The sequence below is a fragment of the Eptatretus burgeri genome, chromosome 6 (genome assembly GCF_056783735.1).
Source record: "Eptatretus burgeri isolate ZD-2024b chromosome 6, Ebu_testis_v1, whole genome shotgun sequence".
Taxonomy (NCBI): Eukaryota; Metazoa; Chordata; class Myxini; order Myxiniformes; family Myxinidae; genus Eptatretus; species Eptatretus burgeri.
The window spans coordinates 59471655-59488584 of NC_140966.1; the positions used below are offsets into that span (position 1 = coordinate 59471655).

Sequence of the window (16930 nt, forward strand, 5' to 3'; positions counted from 1 at the left end):
TGCTCACTGTTTAATAGGCATTGCTCATCATTGCAATATGTCCAATATGCTATAAAACATTTGAAAACCAAACACCACAGAGAGTACGTTTTTGTGAGAGTTGAGGATGCGGATTCAAAGAAACCAGTCTAACAGCAACAAGTTCTTTCACTCAGGTAAGCTGCCTTCCCTTCCCCCCTTAATATTCGTGTCAGTGAGGCAACGGGTTATTTGCGAGTATAAAATAAATAAAAATACCATTTTGCGATCACCAAAAATTCAAAAGATCCCCCCCCCCACCCCACACGTAAACAGGTGTGCACACAAGCAAGAAAAAAGACTACCATTGCATAGAGGTTCGTAAAGTGACAGGTGGATGTTAACCATCTCTACGGTTTGTTCCATCAGCTGAATACATTAATGGGCAATACATTTCAGAGAAACAAATTGTTTGAATCCAATACCAAAATAAATACCTTGGAAGAACAAGTACAAATTAATACCAACTCCTTGATGCTGCTGGCTTCATGTAATGCTTATCCAATGTCAGCTGTGTATTTGGATTTGTCAGAATACAATGCTTGATGGATGTTTACATTATTTTACACATAATGGATTAATTTCCACAAGGATGTAAAACGTGAGCTTTTTGTAACCAGCCGCATCAAGTCAAACACCAAAACTTGTTGCCCAATAGCCAAATACTGCATGGAGAACTTGTCCAAGTACGAATTTGAAAACTCGCTTCTGACGTTCGGAACTAACACTTGTATTACAAACTGCACAAGCGTTAGTTGGTGGTTTCACAAAGCGGGTTTACAGCTTCACAAGGCAATTTCTAAAAAGGTGATCACAGAACGCAAGGCGGCATCGAAATTTTTAAAAACTGATTAATAAATGCAATTGCCTAAAATGTGCTCAAACTACATGCAAAAGAGCAAAGCCTTCCATTAAAAATTACAAGAGAAGTTAAAACAAATAAAGCTACATCTTCAAGTATTCACAGGAATGAAACAGCATCAATAGGGAAAATGTACGTACACAGTCAAAAACACAAAAACAAATGAAAGTGCAAGGAATGACAATGAAACTCTCCTGAGGAAAAAAAAAAAAGAACGAACGAACAAGAAGAGGAAAGAAAGAAATACTAGATTAGCCATAGACTTTATGTTCTCTGATACAGCTGTGAGAAATGGTGCTGTCTTCACATATTTATCTCGAGCAGCTGGTGCCTGAGATATGCCTTTGAACAGAGATGTCTTCCCTTCATTGTTGTATGTCTGCTGCAGGGCCATGTCACTCCAAACACCATTGAATTTTCCTTTGGAAGAGTGAACTGTGAAGTACCCAACCTGGATCCAGCAAACCTTAACCGAACTGTGTTCAATAGAGTAAGAGGATTTTGGGGGTAGGGGTAACTTTGGTTGACAAAAATGTTAATTTTCTCTTTAAAAATTGATAGAACTCAATCAAATTTGGTGTTTTAATTAGCCATGGATACCATGTTCATATCACATTAAGAGAAATTAGTATTCTAATGCAGCATCTGCCTATGATAAGAAAAGTTCTAAAGGCCATCTTCAAAAACCATTATTTTTTAAGGCATTTTTCACAAAATTATGTACTTTTACGAGGTTTACTTCCACAAAGGCAATTTTTTTTTTGTCATTTTACAATGCACTGATTGAATTCTTACATTTAGTTCACATATATTTTTAATGAATGTGATTTTTTAGTTTTTTTTAGAAATTTTATTGACAATTGCTGTTTTATCAAATTTTTCAAATCTTCCTCAAACAAAAACGTCAGCCAAAATTTTTCGCAAGAGCTTATGAATTGCCAACATTGTTTTTCATGAACTGCAAACATATATCTAAACATCCTGGGGGTGTAAAATTTTATAGCAGAGACTGTAAGGTCCAACCCTAAAACAGCCTCGTACACAGGTTGGCTCCCGGACTAAAACCAATTTAAAGTGATGCTGACTCCTCACAGGAGCCATAAAAAATAATTTAAGAATTAACTTCATTATTCATTCTGTATCAGGAGTTCATGTGCAGGGATAAAAGGACTCATTGGCACAATTTCTTCAATCACCACGGTCACAGGCAGAACTGTAGGGAAGAACAACATTTAAAACAACGGCAATAAGCAAGTTAAAAAAAAACAACAACAACTGCAATTTACCAGGATTCGCTTAATTTAACATTAATTGGAATGTTAAACTAACCGTCACATGGTAGAGCAACCAATCAGCTTCACTCGTGTTAATTAAGCAGGGGGTAAGACTCACAAGGGAGGTTGTATATTTAGTGAATGAAAGTCGGTACAAAACACTTCCACACAAATAACGAGGATGCCACAAGATAGGCCCTGAACGTGGAGCTGCTGCATCAAAAGCTGAGCACGCGGATGGGAAAGCCAAACAGGCCGACATTCTCCATCTTGTCCTGCAAATGTTGTATTTTCATCTGGAGGTCGAGCCTGAACAACGGAGGGCTGCCATGTTGGATGAACCGATGTTGGGAGAACAAACAAAATAGCATGAGGGTGAGTGCTGCATTCCAGAGACTGCATCTATGAAGTATATCGGAAGGTCGAGGTGGCAGTCTTGCTTGAAAAAGAATGTGAGCATGGAAAACTTTCCTGAATTCAACCTTCACCTTTCGTGTGGACACCAAAGATGAGATCTGATCCAAATTGGCAAATGGGGAATCAACAGATGCATCGTGCATTATTGGCCAGAGAAGTGTCGGGAAAACAGCAAGGACGATTTTCCAGGGAGGCTGACCGGTTGGTTGTAAGTCAACAAATTTGGGTCCAAAAACACCAGCTTCTAGCAGGAATGGAGACTTCTGTATTTCCTCTTCATAAGTTCAGCTTGCCCCTCCCACCTCTCCACGTATACCATGAGATCCACAATACATTTCCTGTGCTCTGGGACGGGCACATGGACTGAGGATAGGCAAGATGCACAGAAAGCATCATCGTCATTGGGATGTACAAGTCTGGTATTGGCTTAACGGTTAAGGTGGCTGGCTTGAGATCTTTAGGTCTTGAGTTTGAGCCCCTGTTCGTTCATTGAAATAACACCAGGTGGGTTGACTCAGCACATCATCCTTCCGAGGTCGGCTAAATGAGTAGCAGCTCACTGGTAATAGAGGCACTGCATCAACGGCACAGCCACGCTTCCAGAAATGATACAATCAGCAACCACAGGCTGCATACGAAGCAACAACAACAACACTGCGATATATCGTCAGGAAATGGATTATCTGGGTCTGCTTAATTCTCACCGTAGGCAGGATGTTGGTGGCCTTTCATTTTTTTTCCACGTTATATTCTGGAATTGTTCCTTCTGCAATCTCACCATTATTCCTCGCCCTTGCCTGACCAGATCACAGCCGTTCTGCCAAAAGCTATTTTATTGTTATGCTTCCAAAGTCCAAACTCGATGATCACCTCCAGTCTTTCACACCTGTCTTTTCTTGCCTGTGAACGTGGGTGCTTTTTCTTTTATGAAGCAATCGTTTTGGTCAAATAGAAACATCAGGAGAAGATAATTACTTTTTTTGTTGCAGGAATGGTTTAAATGAGAACATTGAGGTCGGAAAAGTATCGGTTGGAAACGTTTTCTGCGGTCGGTAATAACAAGGACTGAGTTTTGGTCGAACCTCGCATACCATTTGTTGTTCTCAAGATATCTCGCTCTTCCTATTATTGTCCAATCCCATTCAAACTCTCACTGAAAGTCACGAGCGTGCAATGGCGCAGTCGACTGAATGACCTTGGAATAGCACGGCGATTAGGTAACATCAAAAGGTCAAAAGAGATGGAGCAAATCGGCGAGAGCCCCAGAATCATGTGACTCTCCTGCATTTGGTATAATCTCAAGCTTCTGTTGCATCCTGATCAGCTCTCTGTTCTAGCTCTTCCATGAGCCTTAACATCATATATACATTTTATACATATACAGTATATATGTATGTATATATATATATATATATATATATATATATATATATATATATATATATATATATATATATATGTAAATAAAAAAGTTCTCCTTATTGGAAACGGCCAGGATAAAACCAACAGTCAACATCTATTTTCACATTGCAGACATGCGGTCACTTTTTTTATTTTATTGCTTCTCCTCCCATCTAGTTCAACGTTGTTGCAGCTGTCTCACCCTCCCTGGCTCCTCCAGGAGGCACGCGTTCTATCAATCCTCTCATGATTGAAATCCCAAAATCCAGGCTTATTGTTCCTATGCTTACCCCACCCCCCCTTGTTCACTGAACTGTCATGGGAGACTTCAACTGCACTGTTCCCGCCAGGGCTTCAAGCAAGTGGTGCATGTCACCACCACTCAAACTCTCACTGAAAGTCACGAGCGTGCAATGGCGCAGTCGACTGAATGACCTGAATGACCTCGTCGATTCTGGGGCTCTCGCCGACATGGGCATAAAAACCCAATCGTATCAATGCCCATTAACCCTGCCGAATCCAACACCCTCACATGAACGTCACTGTGTTTAATTCACACCTTACTCCCCTCTTTTCCTGTTTGTTCACTTGCTTATTGGCCAACTGTGGTCCCACTCACTGTCAGTACATTGCATTGTTACCCTCTGTCAATATTTTCCCTACGTTTTTGTATTATGAAAATGTTTGTGAGTAGTTTAATGTTGATTGGCTGACATTTGGCATCAGCAACCAGGCAAGTGAGGTCAGATAATCTGGATTGTAAGAGGAAGAATTTCCCACAGAGGGGAGATGTTCAAAAAGTCAGGCCCAGGGGTCGAAATTCAACTGGGATTGGATGGACTGAGAGTCAGCAGAATGTGCTGATAGATTTATGATTGTAGACCTTTGATTGAAACAAGCACGATGAACTGACGGTGAATGCTCCAGCGGTGGTTTGGTGTTTCCCGAACAGACGTTTTTGTCGACCCATGTTTGTCTTCCCTGAAGCGAGTCGCACCCGCCGCAGAGAGAAGGAAATCTTGAGCGGACAAGTTGGGAAACCGTAAAACAAGAGTGTATGGATTAGTGACGGTAAAGTGACTCCTTCAAACGAGTTTCTAGAGTCTGGACCACACCTCAGGGGAATCTCGCATTACTATCCAGCTGCAACTACTCCCTCTTCACCGTCGGTACCTTCAGTTGTGCGGCTTGCTTTGCAGATGAAGACACCATTCCTCTATGAAATCTCTCATGTGCTGGATCCTTTGTCAGTGCCTTTATACTGACGGTTACTCCGAGGCATTACCACAGGCCATGGAGTGGATGTTGCCTCCTATGAACTCACTGTCTTTTGCTGCTGTGGACATATTTTGTGGATTCTGTCTCTCAACATCCCACCTGGTGACATTTGGGGATTGTGCTGTTGGTCTTCAAAGACCTCGTTTTTTTTTTCTTCTGAAAAACTGCTTGACATTAGCTGTCTGGTGGGGGGGGGGTATCCCCACACACTGCAATGCGTCGTTATGAGTCATATCCCGAGATCGAGTAAATTGCGTTTAATACATGAAATGGGATCAAGTGGTTTTATACCTGGTATTTCTTGTTTGACCTATTTCTGTCGGTGATTTGATTTAGCCATTGGGAGATCGTAATTGGGGAGCTGGGATTAAAATTTGTGGCTGGGATTAAAATTTGTGGCTGGGAAACACCTTTCTATACATTGCCTTTTTCGTTCCTGTAGCAGTGTATATTAAAAAATAAAATAAAAATAATCCAGCACAGTGGAAACAAAGCAGCATAAAAATTCTGATTAATAAAACTTACCAGTTATTTGGCTTCCATGACAAGGCAGGTACATACTACAGGAGAAAGACTTCATAAATCAGAAATGTGAACGTCACTGTTTCAGCAATCAGACCACCTTGTCCCAGTGAATTTGCTGGACTACGTCCCATTGAATCTTCCAGTGCATTTGCTGGACTTGTGTCTGGAGGAAGAGAGAGGCACAAACTATAATTTCAAGGCAGCAGATCATGCCACACCTGACTGTGCTGGTACAAGGTGAAGATAGAAAAATTTCGGTTTTGTTTTGTCACTGAGGCCTAGGTCACATTTGCTCTACGGCGAGGATACGGCGGCCGTACGCCCTCTGAATTGACAGAAACGTGCGGCGGCCGCAGAGAAACTGAGGTGGCCTCAGGGAGGCCCTACGCCGTTTGGCTATATTTTACAGGCCGTAGGGTCGCCGTGGAATTATAGCGCGGAGTTATAACTTTTTTTCATTTCTACGTTCGCCGAAGCAATTCGATGTTCGACTAAAAATGTTGTTGCTCTCGCACTTTATTGCCATGTGGTGATCACAACTACCAAATTTAGTGAATTTCTTCACAACCGTCTTGGAGGAGCTGGCGTGACGGATGTACAGACTGTGCTCACTACAATATCCCCCACCCCCCACCCCCCCGTTGTTTTATTTATTTATTTCAGTGTGGGGATAACCAGAAGCTCAAAATTTTGCCTCACAAGCAAGTGAAGTTTCCTATTGGCAACTCTTGCGTTGTTATTTACAACGAACAATAGGACATGAGCACTGAACAAGAGTATCGAGTGTTTTATGGTGTACAGTTCAGCTAGTAAGTGGTCGAGACAAAACGAGCAAACCAAATGAATAAAGATTCCCCCAAAAATTGGGCATATGCAAGAATGAAGTTGAACCTCTTCATAAGCAAGACATCTCCCGAGCTGCAACAAAGCCAGATGTACAAATTGATATTGACCCTGTGCACGCAAAGCGAAGAGCGGGGTTAAACAATTGGTTGACTTGTCTGTCTGTCCACAAATGTCAGTTTATGATCGATGAACAACTTCATTTGAATCGAACGTTATATTTTGAAAACAAATCAGAACATGAATCGGAAGAGGAACCTGTAGTTGAGTAGTACTTTGGCTCTGAATTCGTTCACATCGTGCATGCATATATGTAGAGGAGCGAGAGAATATTTTACTCTGTCTGGCAGTCAAATAAAATTGAAAATCATTCCCAACAGGAAACGTACTGTTCTTAAGAATGTTATAAAGGACACAAACAACAGGCACAAAGAACTAATGTAACATGTTAAATAAGATGCTGTATAAGACACCAGCATAGACAGCAGTAAACCTCCGGTTTGTTTTTTTTCCCCCCAATGATCTTTAAAGTCTCCATTATATTTCAATTGAATTATAAACCTGAACACAAGAACACAAATCTCCTTTTTGGCACTTTCAAAACCCTTCTATTTAGCAGTACTTGGACATGTTAAACAAGGTGGTTGTAAAGACTGCATTAAGGGTGTGAAACTTTGGGTTTTTTGTCTTTTTTAATATGACCCTTAAATCAATTGGGGTAAGGTGTTCTATGAACTCTCAAGTTCGCTGCTGTATTCACAATTGAGGACACAATTCATTCCAGAACCAGTTTCTGCAGACATCTGATACATTAAAGAACACTGAAGTGATCGAGGAATTTGTGCTCAAACATCTCAAATCACTGAGAGCAGACAAGTCTCCAAGTCCAGATGGGGATCCACTTGAAAGTCAGAAATAAACAGCAGAGCAAAGGTGGAAGCCTCTCTGCTTAATGTACAGGAAATCACTTGTTGAAGAAAAAGTACCATCTACCTGGAGAAAAGTCAATGTTGTGCCAATCCACAAGAAAGGAGGGAGAGACGAATGAGGCAACTGCCATCCTGTTACTTTGACCTCAGTTGCTGGAAAACTCATGGAAAAGATAGTGACAGATGTCACTGCAGAGCACACGGAATGCCACAATCTATTCTCAAACAGCCAGCATGGTTTCCGAAGTGGTAGGTCACATGCTACTCAACACTGGAAGTGATGGAAACCTGGACAACATTCACAGATACGTCTTCATTCGTATGCAGCACCAGGCTATGGGGGTCGTATTATTGGCCGAGGGAGAGGCTGTGCAGCTGATGCAATGCCCTCTGCTGCTTTGGGAAAGAATGTTCAATTTGGCTTTGGTGCCGGCGATAGTTTGCCGACTCTTCGCGAAGGATATCGTGGGATCTTTAAAAAAAAAAAATCAACCTGCCTGTGAAAAACCAGAACGACAGTTTATAGCTGGGTCAGGATTCAAACCCAGGGTAGACAGCTAAGAGGTGAGTGTGCATACTTCTAAGCCATCCCATCAACCTACAATTCAGACGACAACATATATTTCGACTACATCTATAAGGACCTCAAAAAGGCATTTAATAACATCCTCCATGAGAGATTTCTAAAGAAGATGTACAACTATACTATCAGAGGGCAGATCCACAAGCGGATAAGAGCACTGTTGACAGACAATCCAGAGTCAGAATGAAAGAATATTCAGCTTGGAGAAAGGTGACCCGCAGAATACTACAATGATTGGTGCTTGGTCCCATCTTTCTTCATTCATACAAACGACTTATCTGATTGTCAACTCATCTGCCACCCTCATTGCTGATGACACAAAAGCATTTACTCCGGTCTACAACGATACTAACATTGAAAAACCGCAGAGATATGTGGATGCCCTGTTTGAATGATTACAATAACGGAAACTCCTTTTCAACCTAAGTAGTAGCTTGCACTGTGATTCCCAGTCTTTGAGACAGGCAGTTCAGAAAAGTTTATTCAAGACAGACATTCAAAATTGGGACGGGCAGTACATTTTTGTCTCCCCCCCTCCCTCCCTCCCTCCCTCCCGAACAGAAATCACATCTCAGATGGCCTAGTTTGAATGAGTGAAAAATAAAAATCAAACTCTCATATACACCTGTGTTGTGAAACTGTGCTGTCATTTCACTGCGTTGATCAATGCACTTGGCTTGCCCCAGAAGATCGAGGCAGATCCAAGAAGATGAACCTGGTTCCTACATTCTAGTCTCACCGCACCATAGTTCTGGGTGTTTGACGACACAAACATAGGTTCATTTGACTGTTGCAACCGAGAACATGCCACGATTTTGCCTCCCAACCTGAAATATGGAAAATGATAATTAATATTTCTGGATCCAAAATGGTGAAACATGGCCACGTGCAGTAGGAAAGAAGATGGATTTTTTTTTCTTGATAAAGTTTCTTTTACTGGTACACAGAGGTGATGTTGAGATATCTTTGGCAAAATTTGACTCTGAACTTGAAGAAAGTGAAGATGAGCATCAGGATTTAGACGAAGCTCGACCAGTGTCACCGGATGACGACCACAGATCGAACCACAACCTCCTAAGCCAAAAAAAAAAACAACAAAAAAAACGTGTTCAATGAAGACATTTTCCCCAGGTTCAATGAAAACCTTCCCATCGTTTGTAGGAAAGGGAAGCACAAATTAGTGGGGAACAGAGACATGAGATCTGTGGAAGGGAGAGGGATGGTGCAGGGTACACAGGGTAAACAAGATGGACACCACAGGGACTTTCAGGAAGGAAAGCAGGGAATTTGATGGAGGTGGGTTTGGGGAGGATTAACGGGGGTAGAAAAGTATATGGTTTTGGATGAGGGATGATAAGAGGTGGTGAACAGCTGTTTTGAAGACCTGGAGGGAAGAGTGGGATTGAAGATTGTGTGGAAGTTTGTTCCAGAGGTGGGGGGAGGGGAGAGGAATTAAAGAGTGAATGTGAGCAGTGATTCTTGATTTTGGTAGTTTCACCAGATGGGGGTTGCTGGTGGACCTTGAGCACAGAACACTTGCGGTGAGAGAGTGAAATAACCAAAGACTAAAAACATGAAACCCTGCTTTCAACCAATTGAAATGTAAAGTTTTACACGATGTACAGAGTAATCCAAATGTGGACTACTCCATCAACGAACATGATGCGTGTGAGTGTGTGTGTGTGAGAGAGAGAGAGAAAAAAAAAAAAAACACGTGACTTTTGACGGATGATTGAAATTCAGTCTGCATATAGGAAGGACGGCAGCAAAGGCTAACTCTGCACTTGGTGTCATCAAAATAACTTTCAGACATCTGAACAGGAAAACCTTCATACTTCTCTACAAAATATGAGGGAGACCTAAACTGGAATACAGTTCAACAGTATGTAGCCCCTTTCTTCTGAAAGATGAGGAAGTTTTGGAAAAAGTTCAAAGAAGGGACTTGAAACTACTCAGAGAAGTGAAGAACCTAATCTATCCAGAGAAGGAAAGCCTTAAGTATCTCATCCCTTGAGAATCTCTAAATCTGACCTGTAAAAGTGCTGAAAGAATGACTGAAGTGTGAGCCAACCACAACCAAGGAATGCAATTATAGGAACAACAGTCTGAAGACTGAAGAATCATGGATCAGCTTTCTACTTCTAATGAGCTTAAGTTACAAACTATAAAAGTTCTTACTTTTGGTGTACAACTATTTTGAGGTTTGTTATTAAGCTAAACTCTAAATTAATATCACATGCAGTATAACATCCCTCAAATGTTAATTTGAGGTTTTATAAATAGCCGTTGCTGTTCAATAAATTATTATGATCGTTGTGAGGAACATGATAATGAAAACAAAGTACGTGAGCGAGAAGGATGCACTTTACAGTGCATTTCAAAACGAGTAGAAAAAGCCCATATCACGACGCTAAACGGGACGAGCACAGCTCAACCTTTGGACTGAGTATCGTGTAAAATCAATAAAGAGCATGAATGACGAATCGTTTCCTTTGGAATAATTTCCCCAGACATTCACATAGCTGTTCTATTTATTATCTTGCCAAAGCAAGATATGTTACTCGATCGGTTTGTTTGTTTTTTTTTGTTTATATATTTGTCTGTTACAATTGATTTTCAACTTTCAACTTGCTCTCAAAGTCACAGTTCTAAAACAATGGCTCTCAAACTTGACATGTATACTCGTGAGCGCAATAACTTTCGACGCCCAAAATTTCGAAGGTCAAGGTCAAAGGTCAAGGTAACCAGAAGGTCAAACATCAAAATCAACGAAACCCTTAGCTCTTGAGTAAATTTTATCGGCTCATCTCCAAACTTGGTGGATATATAGCATATCGATAGGCGCTCAGCTGATTAGTTTTTGGTGGCGATCGGCCTTGACCTTCACGGTTAGCGCCTAAGGTTAAAGTTGACCTTCATGAAGGTCATTTTTAAATCTTTGACTAACAATAGAGTAGTACCTCAAATTGAAGCCCTAGAAGAGTGTTTCTCAGATATATAAAAATTTCGTCGTTATGACGTCATGACGTGGGGGATGTCAAATGACGTCATGACGAAAAAACTGATTTTTCATTAAAAATGAAACTCTCAAATCAAGGTCTTTTGGCAAGATAACCTTTGGCCTAAGGCCAAGGTACGCTTTTCATTTTTATTTTTTTACATCAAACAATGTGGACCATTTCAGTGCGAGAGAGATTGGTATAAAACAAACATTTGCAAAACTACGTACCTGAAACCTTGACCAATACCCATATTTCCTTGGACTCCTCGGCATGATCCACCTCACACCTGTATTTCCCCTCATCGTGCTTCCTAACCGCAGTCAGTATGAGGGAGACATTTCCATGACATATCTTCGACTCGTCGGGTAACGAAGTGCGATCGTTGTAGCGAGGCTCCTGATTCTCCAGGCTGTTGACTCCTTCGTAGGAATAGTGTACAAGTGATAGCTCTGTGCCATTTAAATGTTTCCAAACAATTATAGTATTCTTGGGATTGATATTTACTTGCGTCTTCACAATGCAGGGGATGACAACGGTACCACCGAGCTGAACCGTTAATGGATCTTTCGATGTCTTGAGCGTCATACCTGTCACACCTGAAAGAGAGAAAAAAAAGATAAACATGGGGAACAAGAAATGTGTAGTCTTCTTCGAGGTTTTCTTTTTCACAAGCACCCTTTAAAAGTTTAATAGCTATTGTGCCACAACCTATTTTGAATTTCCATGGAGACCAGTAAGCACATAATCTAAGTTAATTAAAACCAGTCCTCCAGTCCCCCTCTGTTCCCCCTCCAACCCCCCCTCCCCTCTTTCCCTCGTCAGTTATTTCTCAAAGTATCCCTCTATTTTGTCCACCCAACCATGCTGTTCAATTGTTCCCACTCCCTCTTCTCTTTCTGCTGTTCTTTTCGTCCTGTTACATTCGGGTCTGTTCTACGTTCTAGCTCCTCCTCAAGCCTCGACACTGCATACCAAAAAAAAAAAAATCAAAACAATTGATTAGTGACTTGAATTGTTGAAAGTTGAGAGAAGTCAAGAACACTGCTGGAGAGGTGATTCAAAAGAGGCCGTGTGGAAGAAAGGAGGCATGGTAATTGGTACGGAGGTGAAGGAGGGTAACGCAGAAAGGGTGACAAGTCGAAGTTAGGCAGGTGTCATGAACAGAGTGAAGAGGAGGGACAGAAAAAGTGTTCGACAGAGCACCGACTGTGGTAGTAGTGGAAGAAGAGGAACAGGAAAGAGACTGCTCAATGGTGGGCGACAGGTTGGAGATGCTATACAAAGTGGGATAATTAATTAGTTAGACAGGCTTGGCTTGGCCACGATCCAGAATACCGATGAGGGATGGAGGAGCTCCACCCGAGACAGGGCAGCAGCATTCATTTCATCACCCATCTGACTTCGGATTTGTAGATGAGAAGCTGATGGGAGCTGAGGGATTTGTGAGCTTTGAAGAGGAAATCAGGTTTATTGGAGGTGGATTTGGTGATATTGAGGATATGAAGCTGCCTGGAGAGATTGCTGGAGCTGGTGACACCTATCAGCACGTGATAAAGATTCTGTTCCATTATCACCAATATTGTAATCACTGCTGTGAGGAGAGGAAACACGAGGTGAGGAAAGCGTGCGATGAAGACTCCGCACCCTAATCATCAATATTGTAATCACCTCAGTGCTGTGACCAATCAATGAGTGAAGGGTAAAACAGGCACACCCGATTGGTCAGTGCCGCAACCAATCGACGAGTGAATATTGCTGACATAGCTGCAGCCACACAACCTCTATTTATTATAGTAGATTTCTTATGCAGCCTGTGACTGCTAGTTTCATCATTTATGGGAGCATGATTGTGTTGCCAATGCAGTGCCCCCCCCCCCCATTTTCAGTAAGCCAATACTGGTGGTGGTGGTCGTATGGCAGCTTAGCTGCCGGGGTAGCTATCATTTCTTGAAGCGCGACTGTCGCTGATGCAGTGCCCCTCTTCCAGTACACACACTGGAACTGGTGCTCATTTCTCCGACCTCGTAAGGATGACAGGCTGAGTCAACCCCCTGGTGTATTAATTCAGTGGCCGATAGAGCTTGAACTCAGGACCCTAGGATACCAAGCCGCCACCCTAACCACTAAGCCAACACTCATTTTGCCGATCTTGGAAAGATGACGGGCTGAGTCAACCCATCTGGTGTTACTTAACGGGCCGACAGGTGCTCAAACTCAAGACCCTAAGATCAATAAACAGCTACCTTAACCGTTAAGCCAACATCAGGCTTACACCTTTCATTTAAAGAGGACTGTTATTTTTTTTTGTATACAGAGTGAAGTCTCGTGGAAGAGCTTGAACACTGAACCAATCAGGACGCAACAGAACGAAAGAAAGAGAGAAAGAAAGAGAGAGAGAAAGAGAGAGAAAGAGAGAGAAAAAAAGAAAGAAAGAAAGAGAGAGAGAGAGAGAGATAGAGATAGAGATAGAGATAGAGATAGAGATAGAGATAGAGATAGAGATAGAGATAGAGATAGAGATAGAGATAGAGATAGAGATAGAGATAGAGATATATCAACAGTAGAGTTGAAGGACAAAATAGAGGGAGACTTGGACAAACAATATGTGTAAGGAGGAATGGGGGACAGAAAAGGATGCATGAGGTGAACAGGATTGAAAGAGAAGGAAACTCTTAGAGAGGGGGGGGGGGATTTCAAATTTGGAAGGTCAGGAGGGCTTTGGGTGGAAGTGGGGTTTACGAGCGTTGAGAAGATCGAAAAGTTTTGGATTGGGGATGATCTGTGATGGTGAACAGCAGTCTTGAAGAGTTGGATGGAAGAATGACATTGAATAGAATGTGGAAGTTAGTGCCACAGGCGGGGGGGGGGGGGGAGGACGAACAAATGAGTGGAGGTGAGCAGTCATCTTGAATTAACGAGTTTCACTATAAGGGAGTTGACGATGGACCATATGCACCCTGCAGAAACCTGGGGTGGGGGATGAGGGGGAGTGAAGGCAACAAAGCATGGAAATAGCAAAGGGTGCAAGACCAGAAAGGAGGCAGTAGAAGACAAATCACAGATCTGTCTGCGATGGTATAGTGATAAGCCCATAGACTAAGCTTCAATGCGGGAGATTCCCTGCTGGAGTTCAGAGCTGGACATAAGAGTCGTGCTGGCTGTGTTGATCAGCTCGACTCTTATGAGTGTTGGACTGATCTCGAGTCTTGCAATGATTGAAGCAGACAAGGTTGTTGGAGCCCCATTGGAAGATGAGATCGATATCACGACTGGTGGAGGCAGCAGGTGAGAGGCGATCGGCAACAAGGGACTGGGAGTGTGCTGGGATTTATAACTAGTGGAGTGGAAGTTGGAGTCATTTCATGTCTGGCCTGTGAGGAGGTTGGCCAGGCTGACTCAAACCAGGAGAGTGATGGTGACAAGTGGAAGGATGATATTATGAGGTGGAGTCATCAGCAAACAAATGGATAGGGTTGTTCAAGGCTGTGAAGTCAATTATGAAAAGAAGAAAAAGAGAGAGGGTGCAATGCCGAAGGGACATACTCTAATACCATTTGAATCAAACTGATTGTAACACAATAATGAGCACAATGAAAGCAATAAATATTCATGCCGTGGTTAGAAATCTTTTCTTGTTTTTGAGAATATTGTAGTACAGTAACTCATTGAATCCCATTGCACTATTTATAAGCCAGTTACCTCTGTAATAGTGAGCACAAATGAAAAGAAATGAAAGAGTCTTGTGAAGTAGAAGGTTCTTCATCCTTGCAACAGTCATTCAGATTTTTTTGTTATTGTTGAACAGAACAAATACTTATAAAAACACAATACTGCTTGATAAAGTAACCCGAAACAGCTCTGGCAAGCCACTTCCTTGACTTGCTTGCAAGAAGAGGGTGGAGTGCATGGAGAGGAGAGGATGGTGGCGAGGAGAGGAGGATGGAGAGGAGAGGAGGATGGAGAGGAGAGGGTGGAGTGCATGGAGAGGAAAAGAGAGGAGGGTGGAGAGGAGAGGAGAGAGGATGGAGTGCATGAAGAGGAGAGGATGGTGGAGAGGAGAGGGTGGAGTGTATGGAGAGGAGAGGGTGGAGTGCATGGAGAGGAGAGGATGGTGGAGAGGAGAGGGTGGAGTGCATGGAGAGGAGAGGAGAGGAGAGGGTGGAATGCATGGAGAGGAGAGGAGGGTGGAGAGGAGAGGAGGGTGAAGAGGAGAGGAGGGTGAAGAGGAGAGGAGGGTGGAGAGGAGAAGAGGATGGAGAGGAGAGGAGGGTGGAGAGGAGAATGGAGAGGAGAGGAGGGTGGAGAGGAGAGGAGAGGGTCGAGAGGGGAGGGAGGGGAGAAGAGGAGAGGATCTGGAATGCGAGTGTCAAGTCAGATGAAGATGAGTCTACTGTTGGGTGGAGTGTTCTTGCGGGTCAAAGGGCAGAGTGTCTGGGCAGGTCAGACTCAGAGGGGACGGTGTCTAGAGGGGACCACTCCACTCTTCTTGCCAGGTCCGAGGGATTTCTTCATCTCCCACTCGCCTCCTGATTGGACGAGGGGTTGTCGGGCGATCAGTGGCCTCCCCTCATTGGTCGGGGCGCCTCAGCCCTGCTCGCCTTCGCCCATTGGCTGGAGGAAATGCTCCATGCCCTTCCTCGGAGCGGAGCCTCAATCTGATGCGATGGAGGCTCCGCCCATGCCTTCAGCCAAAAATATGTGGGCACTGGAGTCGATGGTGCGGAGAGGTGGAGGACGATTTAGAGATATTAAAAAACTTGACTATAAAAGAAACCCGCAGTGCACACATTAAATTAACCCATTAGACAGAAGGACAGGACCCTGACTATAAACACATACTTATCGAAATAACTGAACTGCGGGGGCTGCTGTCTGTGTGCAAATGGCTTCCAGATTCGTAACAATATAGCATAGCATAACATAAACTAGAACATCACCCGATAGAGCGCATACCTCCACCAGGCTGAACAGTTTACATTTTGTATCCCACTGATAGACCGGATCTGAATCCGGACGTGAACCAAATCGAATCGGCTTGTTCTCATCACCGAACCAACTCATCCACATTTGTCATAATCCGTCCACAACTTTATGGGATATCATGCAATATATCGATTTTGGTCGCATCTCTCAATGGAGAAGAATTGCTTAAAAAAATTCTCGTATTTTTGGATCTTCACCAAAATCGAAAAGATTCTTCCTTCTCGCACATCAAATGTGTCCACCAAGTTTCGTCCGAATCCGTACACAACTTTTTAAGATATCGTGTTACATATTGTTTTTAACCCAATCACACAATGGTGAAGAATCAATTTAAAAAATTCTCGGATCCGGATCCAGTTTCAGATCTTCACCAAAATTGAACCAATTCTTCCTTGTCACACACCCAACCTGTCTACCAAACTTCATCTGAGTCCACCCACAACGTTTTTGAGATATCATACTTTGCATTTACTGGTATATCATTTTTGGCCCCATCTCCCAACGGTGAAGAATCACTGAAAAATTCTAGTACCCAGCTCCGGATCCGGATGTTCACCAAAATCTAATCATTTTGTCCTTGTCACATATCGAACCTGTCCACGAAATCTAGCAAGAATCCGTACATACCTTTTTGAGATATCCTGTTCACAAACAAACAAACAGACAAACAAACAAACAGGGGTGAAAACATAAACTCCATCCACTTTCGGTGGTCGAGGTAAATATCTCGCGATATTTTATGCGGTTATATTTATGACCAGCAAATACAACCCAACGCTTTGCTGTCGAGGGTATTATACATGTGCTCAGTACTT

At 42.7% G+C, this 16930-nt stretch overlaps 1 protein-coding gene across 1 annotated transcript; it reads right to left on the reverse strand.

Annotated features, from left to right (window-relative positions):
* On the reverse strand, positions 1-14894 carry LOC147024886 (CD276 antigen homolog). The gene is made up of 4 exons (XM_085885253.1): positions 14832-14894; positions 11360-11728; positions 5776-5938; positions 1-2093 (listed from the first exon to the last, which is right to left on the reverse strand). The coding sequence occupies exons 2-3, from the start codon at positions 11715-11717 to the stop codon at positions 5811-5813; spliced, it is 486 nt and encodes a 161-aa protein (XP_085741379.1). The 5' UTR covers positions 11718-11728; positions 14832-14894; the 3' UTR covers positions 1-2093; positions 5776-5810.
* Positions 14895-16930: the final 2036 nt, after the last annotated feature.

What these genes read in the sequence shown, in the direction of transcription:
- LOC147024886 (XM_085885253.1), bottom strand. Translation starts at nt 11,717, where the DNA reads ATGACGCTCAAGACATCGAAAGATCCATTAACGGTTCAGCTCGGTGGT. An exon ending in GGTATTGGTCAAGGTTTCAG is followed by an intron (nt 5,939 to 11,359) that starts GTACGTAGTTTT and finishes CTCTTCCTCCAG; the next exon opens with ACACAAGTCCAGCAAATGCA.